Source organism: Narcine bancroftii, chromosome 3 (assembly GCF_036971445.1).
Source record: "Narcine bancroftii isolate sNarBan1 chromosome 3, sNarBan1.hap1, whole genome shotgun sequence".
Taxonomy (NCBI): Eukaryota; Metazoa; Chordata; class Chondrichthyes; order Torpediniformes; family Narcinidae; genus Narcine; species Narcine bancroftii.
The window spans coordinates 39745123-39763680 of record NC_091471.1 but is presented as its reverse complement, the minus strand read 5'-3'; the positions used below and the strand labels follow the sequence as shown (position 1 = coordinate 39763680).

At 45.0% G+C, this 18558-nt stretch overlaps 1 protein-coding gene across 3 annotated transcripts in view; it reads left to right on the top strand.

Moving 5' to 3' along the window:
- Positions 1-18558, top strand: part of myo5b (myosin VB) — a 264470-nt gene that overhangs the window by 206084 nt on the left and 39828 nt on the right. For 2 of the 3 annotated variants that reach the window (XM_069923884.1, XM_069923886.1), the window contains 4 exons: positions 4083-4319; positions 12082-12175; positions 12679-12827; positions 18101-18220. In XM_069923884.1, the coding sequence (XP_069779985.1) occupies positions 4083-4319; positions 12082-12175; positions 12679-12827; positions 18101-18220 (600 nt within the window). The remainder of the gene's footprint in view (positions 1-4082; positions 4320-12081; positions 12176-12678; positions 12828-18100; positions 18221-18558) is intronic. The other variant, XM_069923885.1, reaches the window with a different exon arrangement.

The window sequence follows — 18558 nt, the reverse complement described above, 5'->3', positions numbered from 1 at the left end:
AATGGGAGAGAAAAGGGGTCAAAAGAATAGAAAATTGTTTTTCGGGAAATAAATTATTATCTTTTGATCAAATGAAGTGGAAATATGATATAACTCACGGTACAATGTTTGCATACCACCAACTGAAAAGCTACTTGAAGGACAAATTGGGAAGCAGACTGAGGTTACCTGAAGGAAGCAATTTTGTATATGTGATTACAGACACAATGATAATTAAAAGATTTATAACAAACATGTACATCAAACTGCAAGAGAAAGAGAATGAGGAAACAAGCTGTAAGCCCAAAAAAAAATGGGAACAAGATCTAAAGATAAAGAATAAAACAGGGGAAAAGCTATGCTCTGGAACTAGGAGAAATACAATAAACATGAGGTTATGCATGACACAATATAATTGGTTACTCAGGCTATACACCACGCCCCAAAAGTTCAATAAATGGGATCCAGCAGTATCAGACAGATGTTTTCGCTTTAAGAAGGAAACGGGAACAACAGTACATGCAATTTGGGCATGTAAGAAAGTGGAAAAGTTTTGGGAAGATCTAAATCAGGTATTAAATAAAATCACAAAAAGCAACATACCAAAAAATCCAGAGATCTTTCTTCTAAGTAATATAAGAAGTAAAGAATTTGGACTCGATTTGGATGGAGCACAAAAAAGATTTATTATAATAGCCTGAACTGTAGCAAAAAAAAATTATGTCAACCTGGAAATCAGAAGGATGCCTGAGATACAGCAATGGTACATAGAAAAGAATAGATGTATTCCATTGGAAAAAATAACATATAATTTAAGAAATAACATCACAGTATTCAAACAAATTTGGGAACCGTACATGGAACACAACAGAGAAGTCCTTCTGCGGACCTCCACCACCTAAAATGACAGAAGGAGAAGAAGACGAAATGAACTGACCCAGTATGTAAAAGTAGAAGACACAAATTTCTTGTTTATTTTCATTGTGTGATGACATTGTTTAATGGGTTTAATGTATCATATAGGTTGAGTGGGTGGGGAGGGGGGGGTGAAGGAGGGAGGGAAGGGGGGAAAGGGGAGAAAATGACTCTGTATATTCAAGAGGGAAATGTTTGTGTGTATTTTGGTCAGTATGGTTGATAGTGTGAAAAATAAAAAAATTTTAAAAAAAACAATCAAGATGGTAAGGCTAATTCTCTTTTTTAAAACTTCTGTAATTCCTGTGCCTGTTTGTGAAGCAGGCAAATCATTAATTTTAGTCATTTTTTAAAAAATCCCAATGCAGTCGCCTAACAATTTCCTGTACCTTGACTATTAGGATTCAAAAGAGTTAAAACTCAAGATGTGTAATGGGTTGGATTTTATTTTAACATTATTATTACAATTATATTTGACTAATTGAATGTATTTTCATGCTCTGTTGTTTGTGATTTAAAGAGATGATTTGGATGAACAAGTAGGTGGGTGAGTTTGCAGATGACTAAGATCGGTGGAGTTGTGGACAGTGCAGACGGCTCTCAAAGAATACACAAAGAGGATAGATCGGTTATAGATATGGTTATAGAAATGACAGGTGGAGTTTGATGTGAGGTGTTACACTTCGAGGACATAAGTAAAGGAAACAGTTAACAGCAGGACTCTTGATGTGCAGAGGGATCAGGGGTGGGGGGGTTTTCATGCCCATAATTCCTTGAAAATAGCCGTGCATGCAGTTAGGGTGGTAAGAAGGCACACATAGAAGTTGACTTGCCTGGATAGCACATAAAACAAGTTTTTTCCACAGTATCTCAATACACATGACAATAAGCAATTCAATTCAATTATAAATCTGAGATGGATATATTTTACCAAAATCTTTCAAGGAACACAGGACAAATGCAGGAATATTGCTGAAGGCTCTTGGATTCTCATGGACCTACATTACCACCTGCACCTACCCTAAAAGTTTGACCCAAGGATGAAATGAAGACAGGTCTTCTTTCAGACCTTCATTGGGCGGGACATTGAGCACAAGGGTAAGGAAGAAAGTCTATATACAACTTTGTTTAGGCCACACAGAGTATTGTGTGCAGTTATGGTCACCCCATTACAGAAAGGATGTATAGGCTTCGGAAAGGGTTCAGATGTACCAGGATGTTGCCTGGATTAGAAGGGCATGAGCTATATTGCACAAAGTTGGGTTGTTTTCTCAGAGAAACATAGGAGGGTCAGATATAAGTGACACTCATAGATTGGGTAGACAGTCAGAATCTTTCTCCCAGGGTAAAAAATGTCACATATATTTAAGGTTGGGTGATATGGATTGGTTGGGGGTGGGGGTGTCCACGGCAGATGATCGAGAGTTTAAGGATGATGTGGTAGGTGACTGGAATGGGCTGCCAAGATTAGTGGCAAATACATAGTGATGCCTAAGAAGCTTTCAAATAGACACATGAATATGTAGAAAACGGAGGGATGTGTATCATGTGCAGGAAATGAAGGTTTAGCAAAAAGCGGGCATCATGTTCAGCGCAGACACGTAGGCCGAAGTGCCTGTTCCTGTGCTGTAGTGTTCATAAAATGTTGTGTTTGGCATTGAACCCTATTTTGAAGGTTCTCATCTTTCATCTGAACCTTTCAACCATTTTGTTTCTGAACCTCTATTCATGCTCATCACCCCCAGATTCAGCAGGTTTTTCTGTAGTCTTCTGAAGGAGGCACTGAGAAGAAACCATTCCCTCCTTCAAACAGCTACCTTCTTCACCTTGCTCTTAGCACTTTGTAATAAACATTGGGTACTGCACTTTTTCTTAGTTGTTCAACTAAAGTTGGTTTCCTATTAACCTCCCCTTACAAGATTCAAAGTGAAAATGCCATCTTCTGGGCAAAGTTGGGATTTGTTGCTAAAGAGCCTTGAACAGTTAGAGGCTGTAGGGCTTTCCTTTGAACCAATATCCTGTAGATGCATAATCCCATGGAACAGCATTCTTGAGCAGAATATTACTTGGAAAGCCGACCTTCAGTAAAGGTTAAATAAAACAGAGTTCAAGATTGAAAAGTAAATGGAATGTTTTTGTTGATATATATTGAAATATTTTCAGTCAGGCTGCATTCATCGCATTCTTTTTTCTTTGGCTGGTGACTTATAACGAACCTACTAAGGTGTAGTCATTGCTTCAGTTGGTGGCACTCATCTATGAGTTTCAATGTTCTGTTCAAATCCGCTCAGAAGACTTGAGCCATATTAGGCTGATTCCAATATTGATGGTTCTGAGTTTTGGATGTGATGTATACCAAAACATGTCTGTTTCAAGGGGGTGGAAACGTCCTGACACACAATTTAAGTGTCTCTGGCAGTATTTTTTCCTCAAATCAACATAATTTAGTATACAGATTGCCTAGCTTTTGCAACATGCAATACACAAAAGTGCTGAAGAAACTGAACAGGTCACACAGCATCCATAGTAAGTAAAGGGTGACCAAAGTTTTGGGCCTGAGCCCTTGGTCATGGTATGAACAAAAGGCAAGCAAGTGCCTGAATTAAAAAGGGGAGGAGAGGATGGAGAAAGGGGCAGGGGGAAGAGCACAGGCTAAGAGTTAATATGTGGATATAGGTGGGAGGGTAGAAGAGAGAAAAAAAACAGTGATGGGGGAGGGATAGCCCTCTAGATGAAGATGGAATGGAAAGGGATGGGGAGGTTTTAGAAAAGAGACAGAGGGATAAGGAAAAAGAGAGACTCTGGGGAGAGGTTTAACGGAAACTGGAAGTTGAGCTAATGCCATTTGGTTGGAAAGTGTCCAGACGAAATATTGGGTATTGTTCCTCGATTTTTGGGGGTAGCCTCAGTTTGGCAGTGCATGAGGCCATGGTTAGACATGTCAGTGTATGAATGGGGTGTGGAATTAAAATGGTTGGCCACTTGGAGCTTTTACCACATTGGTGTGAGATTGCGGTGCACACTTTTTCTGCCATTTTTCTTACAAATATAATTATACTTTTTAAGTACTACATGGACTGCAAAATGTTTTGAAATTTCCAAATGACACAAGATGCTTCATAATGAATGTGAATCTAATGCAGTGAGGACTGCTTATTCATTGGGCTAACTCGTGATTCTTTCCACAGAACAAGGAGTACAAAGCAATAACGGAGCAAATGATGGCGGTGACCACAGCACAAGCTACTGAAATTGATAAGCTTCATAAGGAGTTGGAGCGGTGCCGAGACCAGCAAGGTGAAGAGAACAGAATGACCAGTTTACAGGAGGAAATTGACAAACTCCGTAAGGAACTTGAGGAATCCTACAAAGAACGCGATATCCTGGTAGACACTTCCACTAAAGAGAAAGTAGAACTTCAGCAGGTAACTTTTATAAAAAAAGGTTGTAAATGTTAAAACTGAAAAACATTAATTGGTAATTATCAATAATTTTTTTCAAAATATATCCACTGTATATTGAAAAAGTATCTAATTTTACTTTCCAAGTCGAGCAAAAAGTCTGTGTAAGTCTTGAGGAGAACTTTGAGGAGGAAAACATCAACTGTTCTTCATAAACTGTAAAATATAATTCTTGGTGTTGCAATGAATACCTCCAACATCCTTCCTGTTAGGGTTAGGGCCAACTTGGTTCAGAGAACATTACAGTACAATACAGACCCTTCAATTCATGATGTTGTGCCTCACACCAATAACCCTCTATTTTTCTTGCATTCATGTACCTGTCTAAGAGTCTTTTAAATGTCCCTATTGTACCAGGCTCCACAAACACTCCTGACATTGTATTTCAGGAACCCCCCCCCCCCCCCCACCAAAAAAATATTCCCTGAGCTTGCCCCTAAACTTACCTCCCTCACCTAGTGTAGATGTCCTCTGGTATTTGCTACTGTTGCCCCAGGAAATCTGTGCTGGCTGTCTACCCTATCTATGCCTCTCATAATCTTGTAGTCCTCTGTTAGTCAGCTCTCATCTTTCTTTGCTCCTGTTACATGCCAGAGAGCAGCAATAGAAATTAGCCCAGACAGTGTTATATTTAAAATAATATTTTTAATTATTAATTAACAATAATTTAGCACCTTATCTAATTTAGCTAAACTTATCTAATTCAGCCAAATCTATGCATGACTACCCCAAGCCATGACAGCTCAGGCACTATTCTTGAAAGGCAGTTGAAGGTTCAGTTTCAGAAATTCAGTGTTGGCACGCAGACTTTAAATGGATGCAAAAAAGTTCACAAAGTAGGTGGGAGAGACCAGGCTTACGCTTCCAGACCAATGTCCTTTTCAGTCGGGTGGCAACTAAAACTCCCCTCTTATTTGGCATAGGGGACACAAAGCAAATGATGCTCATGAAGCTTCTAGAACCCTTTCTGTGGGTCAGCTGATCAAGGTGACTTCCACTTTTTGGTCACAGAGTGGTATTCTCATTCCCCTCTTTTTCATCTTTGGCTTGGCTTCGCGGACGAAGATTTATGGAGGGGGTAAAAGTCCACGTCAGCTGCAGGCTCGTTTGTGGCTGACAAGTCCGATGCGGGACAGGCAGACACGGTTGCAGCGGCTGCAGGGGAAAATTGGTTGGTTGGGGTTGGGTGTTGGGTTTTTCCTCCTTTGCCTTTTGTCAGTGAGGTGGGCTCTGCGGTCTTCTTCAAAGGAGGTTGCTGCCCGCCGAACTGTGAGGCGCCAAGATGCACGGTTTGAGGCGATATCAGCCCACTGGCGGTGGTCAATGTGGCAGGCACCAAGAGATTTCTTTAGGCAGTCCTTGTACCTTTTCTTTGGTGCACCTCTGTCACGGTGGCCAGTGGAGAGCTCGCCATATAACACGATCTTGGGAAGGCGATGGTCCTCCATTCTGGAGATGTGACCCACCCAGCGCAGCTGGATCTTCAGCAGCGTGGACTCGATGCTGTCGACCTCTGCCATCTCGAGTACTTCGACGTTAGGGATGAAAGCGCTCCAATGGATGTTGAGGATGGAGCGGAGACAACGCTGGTGGAAGCGTTCTAGGAGCCGTAGGTGATGCCAGTAGAGGACCCATGATTCGGAGCCGAACAGGAGTGTGGGTATGACAACGGCTCTGTATACGCTTATCTTTGTGAGGTTTTTCAGTTGGTTGTTTTTCCAGACTCTTTTGTGTAGTCTTCCAAAGGCGCTATTTGCCTTGGCGAGTCTGTTGTCTATCTCATTGTTGATCCTTGCATCTGATGAAATGGTGCAGCCGAGATAGGTAAACTGGTTGACCGTTTTGAGTTTTGTGTGCCCGATGGAGATGTGGGGGGGCTGGTAGTCATGGTGGGGAGCTGGCTGATGGAGGACCTCAGTTTTCTTCAGGCTGACTTCCAGGCCAAACACTTTGGCAGTTTCCGCAAAGCAGGACGTCAACCGCACGGATGGCAGTCTCTTCAATCTGAGGCGCCTGCAAGCTCACACCAAGACACAAGAGAAACTTGTCCGTGAACTACTCTTTGCAGACGATGCCGCTTTAGTTGCCCATTCTCATTCCCCTATAACATGGAGAAATCATATAAATTGACTATAATCTCACACAAAGCCACTTCAGTACTGTATTACTACTTCCAAGAGCTCTGCTTCCTTAAAATGGCCCCTTCAGAAGTGACTTTTCTTTGGCCACAATGGGATTCAACAAGTCCCCTTCAAAGTGACCTTTGGCCACATGAAGCCACTTCAGCACAGTATAATTCAAAGAGCTGTTACTCCTATACTGCTCCTTTAAAATAGCCCCTGAACAAATTGTGTACTGTCTTGAATCTGTTGGTCAAATGGTCTCTGCACTTGCACTTCCTCTTTCTTCAGATGTATCCATTTTAGGAACACGCCGTCTTCAGCCTACCTGCTCAGAGTCAAACTCCCAAACTGCAGCTTGATTTGTTCTCTTAAAGTGAGTCCCACTCAATTGAAAATGAACTGGGAGCGCATAATAGCTCCAAAGATAGAAAACCTAATTCTGTTAACCATGCCTCATAAGACACGTTCTCCAGGCAAATCTCTACTGCACCCTCTCCAAGGTTTCTACAACCTTCCTGTAATGAGGCAACCAGAACTAAGCACAATATTCTAGGTGTGGTCTAACCAGAGTTTTATTGAGATGCAACATTACATTCTGCCTCTTTAATTCAATCTCTCGACAAAAGAATGCCAGAATACCATAAGCCACCTTAACTACCCTATCAATGTGCACAGTAACCTTGAGAGATCTATGGATTTGAACCTCAAGGTCCTTCTGTTCTTCTGCACTGTTAAAAAATCCTGTCATTAACCATGTACTGCACCCTTAAGTTCGACCTTCCAAAGTTCATCAACATATTTATCCAGATTGAACTCCCATCTGCCACTTCTCAGCCCAACTCTGCATCCTGTCAATATCCTGTTGTAAATTGCAACAAACTTCGGCCATCCACAACACCTCCAACCTTCGTGCCATTTGCAAACTTTCTGACCCATCTTTCCACTTGCTCATCCAGGTCATTTATAAAAATCACAAAGAGCAGGGGTGCCAGTACAAATCCCTGTGGAACTCTACAAGTCACTGACCTCCAAGTAGAATATGTTCTTTCTACTGCTACCCTCTGTTTTCTGCAAAGCCAATTCTGAAGCCACACACCTAAGTTTCCATGGATACCAAGCTTTATGACTCTGAATGCAATTACAATGGGGGATCTTGTCAAATGCTTCACTAAAATCCATATACACCGCTCTACCTTCTTCAATTTCTTTTGTGACTTCCTCAAAAAAATCTCAATTAGGCTCATGAGGCACAATCTGTCCCCCACAAATCCAGTGAAACATAAAAGTCTGCAGATGCTGTGATTGTAGTCAAAACACAGAAATGCTGGAAGAACTCAAACAGTCTCACACCATCCATAGGAGGTAAAGATATATTATCGATGTTTCATGCTTGAGCCCTTCCATGTGGTACCTTGAGGAAGGCGTCAGGCCTGAAACATTGATGATATATCTTTACTTCCTTTGCACTCTGTGAGACTGACTGAGTTCCTCTAGCATTTTTCTGTTCCACACAGCCATCCAGACTATCCCCAAGAAGATTATGCTTCTTTAAATGCTTGTGATTCATGTCCCTAAGAATTTTCTCCAATAGTTTGCCCACCTCTAGCGTTAGACTTGCTGGTCCAGGATTCTACCTATTACAATTGGCATTGTCCAATTCTCCGGTACCACAGCTTAACTGGGGAGGAGGGAAAGATCATCGCCAATGCCTCAACAATTTTTTTCCTCGCTTCATGTAGTAAGCTGGGATACATCTCATCTGGTCCCAGAGGCTTGTCAATCAACATGCTTTTAAGAACCATAGAATATTACAGCACATAAACAAGCCCTTCTCATCTGTACCAAACTATTTTTCTGCCTAGTCCCAATGACTTGCATCCAATCCATAGCCCTCCATGCCTCTCCCATCCATATAGCTGTCCAAATTCTTGTTAAGTGTTAAAATTGAGCCCGCATTCACCACCTTTGCTGGCAGCTCATTCCACACCCCCACGACTCGTTGTGTGAAGAAGTTCCCTCTTATGTTCCCCCTAAACATTATCCCTTTCACCCTTAACGCATTTCCTTTGGTTTTTATCTCATCTACCCTCAGTGGAAAAAGCCTCTCTAGATTTCCTCTGTCTATCCCCCTCATAATTTTAAATACCTCTATCACATGTCCCCTTGTTCTTTTATACTGCAGAGAATAAAATCCTAACCTGTTCAACTATTCCTGTAACTCAGTTCCTGAAGACCAGGCAACATCCTAGTAAATCTTATCTGCATTCCTTCAATCCTTGATATCTTTCCTGTAGTTAGGTGACCAAAACTGCACACAATGCTCTAAATTTGGCCTCAGGAATATCTTATGCAACTGTACCATAACATGCAAACTCCTGTACTCAATACTTTGATTTATGAAGGGCAATATGCCAAAAGCTCTCTTTACAACCCTAACTACCTGTGACGCCACTTTCAGAGAACTATGTATCTGTGTTCCCAGATCCCTCTGTACCACCAGACTTCTCAGTGCCCTACTGTATGTCCTTACTTGGTTTGTCCTTCCAAAATGCAACACCTCACACTTATCTACATTAAATTCCATCTGTCATTTTTCTACTTGATTAAGATCCCTTTGCAAGCTTTGAAAGCCTTCCTCCTGTATTTGTGTCATCTGCAAACTTGCTTATCCAATTTACCACTTTATCATCTAGACCATTGATATAGATGACAAAAAACAATGGTCCCAGCACCAATCCCTGAGGCACACCACTAATCATAGGCCTTCAGTCAGAGAAGCAATCATCCACTACTATTCTCTGGCTTCTCCCATCCAGCCATTATCGAATCCAGCTCACTACTTCACCATGAATACCCAGCTTCTGAATCTTCCTGACTAATCTCCCATTTGGGACCTTGTCAAAGGCCTTATTAAAATCCACGTAGACAACATCCACAGCCTTTCCTTTGTCAACTTTTCTAGTTATTGCCTCAAAAAACTCCATAAGATTGGTTAAACATGCACAAAGCCATGTTGTCTATCCCTAATGAGTCCCTGGCTATCCAAATACTTGTTTATCTGATCTCTTAGAACATCTTCCATAATTTACCTTCTACTGATATCAGGCTCATCGGCCTATAATTTCCAGGGTTACTTTTAGAGTCTTTTGTAAACAACAGAACACCATGAGCTACCCACCAATCCTCTGGAACAACACCCTTGGCTAAGGACATTTTAAATATTTCTGCCAGAGTCACTTTAAATCTACACGAGCCTCCTTCAAGGCCCAAGCACATGGTCTGATTTAATCTGTGTAGGTACCATGACTCCACTGCTTGTTTTCCTTACTTCCCTTGACTCTGTGCCAGTTTCCTGCGTAAATACAGATGCATAAAACCAAATTAAGATCTCATTTTGCCACCACACAAACCAACCACTCTGATCTTCAAGAGGACCAATTTTGTCTCTTGCTATCCTTTTACTCTTAATATACTTATAGAAACCCTTTGGATTTTCCACCACATTGTCTGCCAAAGCAACCTCGTGTCTTCTTTTACCCTTCCTGATTTCTTTTTGAGGTCTTTCTTGCATTTTTTTATACTCCTCAAGTATCACTCCAGTATCTTGCCACTACAGTTCAAGTCCTAAAATCTAGACTGTTTGGGTCAGTCTGTATTTTTGGATTTTCCATACTCTTGGGCTTATCTTTTAAAATTCAAATTAAGGAGGAATAAGTTTTGCTAGTTTATTAATGAAACATTTTTTATATAAAGTACAAGGTACTAAAAAACAAATAAATATTTATCCTTCACATGCACACAAAAACCCATTAAATTAAAAAAAAAACGGAGAGTTTTCAAAGGATCTGGATTCTCAGATGGAGTGAATTTCTGGCATCTTGATTTTTGGACTTCTACTGGTTGAGGCTGAAAGGTGCAAAATCCAGGAAAGCATTTCAATCTATAGTATGCAATGAAACAAAACAAGATTTCTGAGAACAAAACCATTTTAGTTGGGTTCAAATCCAGCGCTGTCTGTAACAAGTTTTTATTCGTTCTCCCCATGACCTGCTTAGGTTTTTTCCAGGTGCTCCAAAAGCATATGGGGTTGGTTGGTTAATCAGGCAGCAGAGGTTTCATCGGTTGGAAAGGCCTTCTACTGTACTGTGTCGTTAAAATTTAAAATATATATATTTATATGTGTGATTTATGTACCATGATGCTGATTATCTCATTGGGTGATCAGTTTAATTCTGTTTGTGTAAGCAGAGCATGATCCTTTAGGTTCTTAAATGGGATCCTTTAGTTCACTGGGTTAATTATAATGCTAAATCTTTGTGCAAAAATATTTCTGTGAATATTTGAGGCTTTGAGGGATTCAATTAATTTGTGTCTTGGTGTAACCCTATGAAACATGGCCACGGAATCACATTGGCAATTTTTGGACTTGTGTCCATTGAGGAAGTTGTCAAAGATATAGCAGGATATCGATAAGTTGAGATATGGGTGTGCAAATGGCAAATGGAGTTTAATCGGGCAAATGTGAGGTGGGGGTCAAATGTAAGAGAAAAGTTTTCAGTCAATGGCAAGCCTCTTAGGAATATTGATGTGCAGAAGGATCTCTGGATGCACCCTGGGGGTCTTGTGTGCTGGCGTTGAAGAGAACAGGGGTTTGGAGTTTGGTGCACTTGTAGATTTTTGACTGTGGTCAGTGAGATTGGCAAGCAGAGCACCGATACCCAGCCATGATATTTTTATGTCGTTCAAGGAACGAAGGTGCCATTTTTCGATGAATATGGCCCTCGAGTAAGTTGAGTGAGGATCGGGGGAGGGGGAACCTGACTTAGTTCGACAAGCTGCTTGCTCGCTGCCACCCGACCCCGTGCCTTCATTCAATTTGTTTGGGGGACTGTGCTCATAGAACAAAGGCTCAGCATGGAGCCTGATCACCGAGGCCCAGTGCTCCCTTCAAAGCAAGTGATCGATTGTCTCCTCCCCGCGACAGTGGGCCCTGCCCATTGCCCTGGTGAATGGCTTCTCTCCCTCCTACCCTCGTGTGCCCGTCAATCATTTGCACAATGAGGGGAAGTAGTCTGAGCCTCAGATGCAGTGGGCAAGAGGACGAGTTGATGCTGTTGCTCTTGTGAGAGGAGGCTTTGGCGTCTCGGCCGTGCAAGGCTGGAGGGTTTCCATCGAGGTGAGTGAAGGTACAGGCACACATGATATCTGCAAGGGACCATGCAGGAGGAACCCATTCGTTAACTAACCCATAAATACATTAAAACAAATTTTTCCTAAAATCTTCTGCTAAATGTTATATGCCCGTAGATCTTGCATGTCATCAAATACAGTATATCTAGCTATAACGGTTTGCGATAGGAAAATTTTAAGGTGATTTTCGTGATCAGCAGCCCGAAATCCATAAATTGCACCCAAAAGTCTTCAGGAAGCAAAAATCTTTGTTGTCCAGTGTTATGGGCATTAATGCATAAATTGCAGGAGAATGGCAGATGCTGAAAGGGCGTCCCACAGCGTGAAGCAATGCCCTCCGTGGTCTTGGAAAATGCTGGCAACTAAAAATTTGGGCTTATAAATAGCACATTACCTTTGTTTTTCTCTTACAGCGTGTGGTGGATCTGGAGAAGGAGAACACAATGCTGAAACATGAAAAGGATGAATTGAACCAGCGCATCAAGAGCGAGTCCAAGGATGTGGAAGGTGAGATGAAGTATGGTGTTAGCACCAAATTCTTCTCTTTTTGCCTTGACCTCGGCAAGAGGTCTTGTGCATGTGAGAAATAGAAATGGCCTAGGATTATTAAAACTGTAGAGACAAATCCATTAAAAAAACAGGATAGCTTTGCCTGATTAAAACATACGAGCATGCTGAATTTTGTTTTTCAAACTGCCTTTCCATTTCTTAGTACTTACCTCGATGAGTACGAAAATTATTTTGATTTAACCTTTCAGGAGATCCTTGTCCTGCTAAATTGTGGCTTGTTTTATGCTCAGAAGCTTCATGTTCTGTGAGCAATATGCAAGAGGAAAGCTATGACAAAATGGCAGGGGCTACAAGGGTTACCTTCTCTTCCCAAAGAGCATTAATTGGAGTTTTTATTTTCAATGTGGATCACAGTAAACTAAGGTGCAGGTGAATCTGATCAGACACATTTTGTTCTACCTCAGTCCATTGCCTATAATAGGATTGCACTATATCTACAGAAAAACTCTCAGAGAAGATTGCAAAGGAAAATGAGCAGTCAAAGAAGGAGATGGATGAAGAACGATCTCGTTATCAAAACCTCCTAAAAGAATATTCCCGTCTGGAGCAGCGATACGACAATCTGCAGGAGGAGATGGCATTAATTAAGGTGTTTCTCTAAACGTTTACATACATATTATTTAGAAAATAGAGCAGCTCAGGCAAGTATATTTTTCGCTTGAATTATACTAACCCAAGGTTAGTTATGTCGGAAGAGGAAGTGCCACATTTATCCTTCTACTTTGATTTTTAAAAAAAACACTTTGTTTAAAACACTTAGGCAGTGCCTCCGAAATCAGTGACTTCTGCCTCCAAGAAGGATAAGGACAGTAGGAAACACTGCTGTTTTTAGGTTCCTCTCCAAGTCACATGATGTCCCTTTGCTACTGGAACACATGACTTGGTGACGCTCAGGGAGTTTTATTTTCCTTTTTTCATTGCAGTGTCCAGTGACTCTAAAGAAGGTAGCTTTTTGTATTGGCAAGATGCACACATTCAGTGACTGCATACAAATAAATGAATTGTTCTGGTGTAATTGTTCTCATGTAATAGTCACATTTTCTGGACCAAATTTTTGGAGTCAAATTTGGGGAGGGGTTAACTTTTACATGGGTTATACTTTTGACTGCTGTAAGTATCTGTGTCATTCAAGGCATCAGGAATTCAGATGGGTGGTACCCACGTTCGGAGCATCTGGGGCTTTGATGGGTGGTTGCCTGGGTTGAGGGTCTGCGGTCAGGTTATCAGAAACTTGGATAAGTGGGCATTTGGGGCGTCAGGAGCTCAGATGGGTGGGCAGCCAAGGTGAGGGTTCGCAGTTGCGGCATTAGGAGCTTGGATCTGCCAGAAAAGGGGGGGGAGATCAACTTTTACACGGGTAATGGAAAACGTGCAATTTTTGGGTCAAAAAGGGACAGGGTGTGGATTATTACATGGGATCATCTATTATACAAGTATATATGAGAATTAGCCATGAAAATGATGGACTAAATGCAGGATCCTTTAATTACATATTTCAATTTTAACTTCGAGTATATTCATCTGCTTTTATTTAGTTTTTGAGTGCACTCATTGAAAACATCAGCCTAAGATGTCATGGCAGTACCATAAAATGCTCTAAATCTAAATGTTACATATGTGGTGGCACACCACTAGGCAGGCGAACCGACCCCGCTTGTAATCCATGTGGCGGGGCAGCCGGCCAAAATGGCGCTGTCGGGGGTTTCCCCTTCTTCTCAGCACAGGACTCAGAAGCCCGCGCTGGGGTCCACATAACACCCGGGTGACGTCAACGCCCCCCAGCACGGTTCTCAGCTAGGTCTGGGCTGGGAGTATAAGTCCAGCCCAGCAGCCTGCAATAAATCAGTTCTGCACACAACCTGTCTAGTTGTGTGCTCTTTCAGCCGCTAAAATTGGTGACCCCAACTGGTTCAAACATCTTTGAACCCATCATGAGCGAACCTGGGATCAGTGCTATAGCCGTCAAGCTGCCTGAATTCTGGGTTCAGGATCCAGAAACCTGGTTCGGCCACGCGGAGGCTCAGTTTCACCTCTGCCAGATTTAATCCGATACGACCAAATTCTACCATGTGGTTGCCGCCCTGGAACAGGCCACCGCCAAACACGTGCTGCACCTCGTTCAGCACCCACCCGCCGAAGACAAATATGAGACCATCAAGTAAGTGCTCACGGGATCCCTCAGACTATCCAGGCGCCAGCGTGCCGCTCGGATGCTCCACCTCGACACCCTGGGGAACAGGTCCCCGATGAAGCTGATGGACGAGATGCTCGAGCTCATGGGTAATCACACCAACTGCCCACTCTTCAAGTGCATTTTCCTCAACCATCTGCCCGAGGGCATCTGGCTGTTACTGGCCCAAGAGAGCTTTACTGACCTGAGGAAGGCCGCTCAGAAGGCCCAAGAGCTATGGCTCGAGTGATTCCCAGAGGGCTCAGTGGTCCAGCAGGTCACGAGGCATGGGGATGACCACGCCAAGCCCGCCCCTAGCACTGCGGTAGTGCATCTGGCCCCTGCAGGGGCCACCAAGAGCAAATCCAGGGGCACGACATCTGCTTCAGGCCTCTGCTTCTACCACCAGCACTGGGGAGCCAAGGCTCGGAAGTGTCATCAGCCCTGTTCGTTCCAGGGAAACGAGCAGGCTGGCCGCTGTTAATGGCTGCGGCAGCTGGATAAGGACACAGCCTCCTCTACCTGCGGGACTCAGTCAGTGGCTGGCAGTTCCTCGTCGACACTGGGGCCCAGATCAGCGTCATCCCAGCCACGGCCATTGAGTTCAGGAACCGACCGAGGACTTCCCTTCCGTGCGGCCAACGCAACAGAGATCCGGACGTACGGAGACAAGACAGTCCACTTGCAGATCGGCTGACAAAAGTTCTCGTGGAGGTTCGCCATCTCGTCCCTTCCAACCGCCATCCTGGGTGCTGACTTCCTCCTCGCCCACGGGCTTCTGGTGGACATTCAGGGTAGGTGCCTGGTGGTCGCTCGTACTTTCCAGACTATTCGCCTCGACGCCTCCCACACAGAGCAGCCGCAGATGGCTACGATCTGCATGCCCAGAGACGAATTCCAGCGAATCCTGGATGAGTTTCTGGCCCTCCTCAAGCCACAGTTTTCCACTGCCCGCCACACCACCGGTTCACGCCAAGGCACGCCGGCTCCTGCCTGACCAGCTCCAGGTGGCGAAGGATGAGTTTTTGCATCTGTTGGAGCTGGGGATCATTTGGTGGTCTGACAGCCCGTGGGCCTCACTGCTCCACCTGGTCCCAAAAACTTCCGGCGGCTGGCGATCCTGCGGAGACTATCGACGGTTCAACGAGGCGACAGTTCCTGGCTGTTACCCATCCCTCACATCCAGGACTTTACGACCAACCTGCCTGGTGCGAAGGTTTTCTCCAAGGTTGACCTGGTCCGTGGATATCACCAAATCCCAGTGCACCCTGAGGACATACCTAAGACAGCCATCATCACCCCCTTCAGCTTGTTCTAATTCCTTTGCATGCCGTTCGGACACAAGAACACCGCTCAGACCTTCCAGCGCCTCACGGACTCAGTGGGCAGGGACCTGGATTTCATCTTCATTTACTTAGATGACATCCTCATTGCCAGCAGGGATCGGGTGCAACACAAGGCCCACCTATGCACCTTCTTTTCCCAGATGGCCAACTTTGGCCTCACCATCAAGTGCCAGTTTGGGAAAGTGTCCATGTAGTTCCTGGGCCATACCATCACGGCCGAGGGAGCCATGCCCACCAATACGAAGGTCACCGCAATCAAGGAGTTCCCACATATGGACAATCTCAAGGGGCTGCAGGAGTTCGCGGGTATGGTCAACTTCTACAATTGATTCATTCCAGGAGCTGCTCACATCATGCAGCCGCTATTCGCCCTCATCGCAGCCAAGCACAAAACTCTCACCTGGACCCCAGAGGCCTGCAGTGTATTTGAGACCACCAAGGATGCCCTCACGAAGGCTACCATGCTCACCCACCCACACACCGACCTGTATATGGCACTCTCCTTCGATGCTTCTGCCACAGCCGTTAGCACCGTCCTGGAGCAGCAGGTGAACGGACAATGAAAGCCGCTGGCATTCTTCAGCTGGCTTCTCCGCCCAACAAAGCACAAGTATAGCTCTTTTGACCCTGAGTTACTGGGCATGTACCTGGCGATGCAGCATTTCCGCTATTTCTTGGAGGGGAGGACTTTTACCATCTTCACTGACCACAAACCCCTCACCCAGGCACTCGCGATGGCGAAGGACCTCTGGTCAGCACGCCAGCAGTGTCACCCCTCCTTCGTGTCGGAGTTTACCACTGACATTTGGCACAAGGTGGGAAAGGACAACGTGGTCACCGATGCACTCTCGCGACCGGCCATCTGCGCGCTGACGCCTGGCCTCGACTTCGACCAGCTTGCCTGGGACCAGAAGTCCGATGAGGAGACGTGAGCCTTCAGGATTGCCATCACAGGTCTGCGGTTCCGAGACCTCCCAACTCCGAATGGCGGAAGCACAGTCCTGTGCAATGTCTCCATGGGTTCCCCAGCAATGGCACAGGCAAGTCTTCCATCACATCCACGACCTTTTGCACCTGTCCATCAGGTCCACGGTCCGGATGCTGGCAGAGCGGTTCGTCTGGCACGGGCTGCGGAAGCAGATCGCGAGCTGGGCCAGAACATGCACCCATTGCCGAATGTCCAAGGTACACAGGCACTCCAGGGCGCCCGTGCAAGAGTTCGAGCACATCCGGGAACGGTTCAGCCACATTCACGTGGACATAGTCAGGCCCTTACCTGTTTCCAGGGGCAACCATTACCTGTTTACGGTGGTGGACCGCACCACTTGTTGGCCCGAGGCGATCCCGATGCTGGATGCCTCCACGGACTCTTGCTCCCAAGCGCTGTTGCATGGTTGGGTCGCCCAGTTTGGCGTTCCGAATCACCTCACCAACGATCGGAGCACCCAGTTCACCTTTGCGCTCTGGGCACAGCTCGCCAATAGGTTGGGGATCGAGCTACACCGCACCTGCAGGCCAATGGGCTGGTCGAGCTTCTGCACCGCCACCTTAAGTCGCCACTTATGGCCCGCCTCACCAGTCCCAACTGTGTGAACGAACTGCCTTAGGTGCTCCTGGGCATTGGCTCTATGCCCAAGGAGGATCTACAGGCATCATCAGCTAACCTGCTCTACGGCGCACCGCTGGCACTTCCTGATGAATTCATCAATGCACCTCACAACCCCCAGCGATCGTCGCTTCCCCACCTCCGGGCCCGCTTGGGCTCCTTCGCACCCCCACCACCACCCAGACACGGCACATGGCCATCTCACGTCCCTAGCGAGCTGCTTTCCGCAGAGTACGTTTTTATTCGGCGGGGCCCGCCCGCGGCACCTCTGCAGAGACCTTACGAAGGGCCGTACAAGGTTGTCCAGTGTTTAGTGTCTCAATGTCTACGTTCACGCTGGACATCGGCAGCAGGCGAGAACTGTTTACTGTGGACAGGCTGAAGCCAGCGCACCTCAACCCCACCGAACCAGTAAATGTGGCCCAGCCCAAGAAGTGAGGCCGCCCAGCTAAAAAGGACATTGGCGCACCAGCCAAAATGGCATCCCCTTCTTCTCAGGACAGGGCTTAGAAGCCCGCGCTGGAGGACCACATGATGCCCGGGTGACGTCAGCGCCCCCCAGCACGGTTCTCAGCCAGGTCCACCATGGGAGTATAAGTCCAGCCCAGCAGCCTGCAATAAATCAGTTCTGCTCACTGACCTCAACCCGTCAGGTTGTGTGTTCTTTCAGTAGCTGCTACACATTATTACTTTGATAATATTGTTCCGTCTAATCCTCAATTATTTTTAAATTGTTTTAGCAGACTCCAGGGCATCGAAGGAATCCCTCCAATCAAAGCAGTCTTGAATCGGATTCTAACTACCCTTCTATCTCAACTTCTGACATTGGGGATACAGAGGATGCAATACAGTTGGTGGAGGTAAGTGACAACCTGGATGATTTCCGATTCTGTATCTCCATAACATCACATTGTATTTATTTCCAAATGAGCAAGGAGGAGGTTCAGGAACATAGAAATCAGGACTGCCAGGCTGGGAAATTTCTTATTCTCGGAGGTTGTAAGATTGACTGAATAATATCCTGAAACCAAGTAAATACAGTCCAACTCCGATTATTCAAAATGGTCAGGACTGGACCTAAGTCAGAGAAATGTTTTTTCAGAGAATGGTCATTTTTTAAAAACAGCCCAGTAGCAACACTTGTATCAATGTTTAAACAACAAACAAACAACAAGGGAAGACTGTTTAAGCTTTAAAA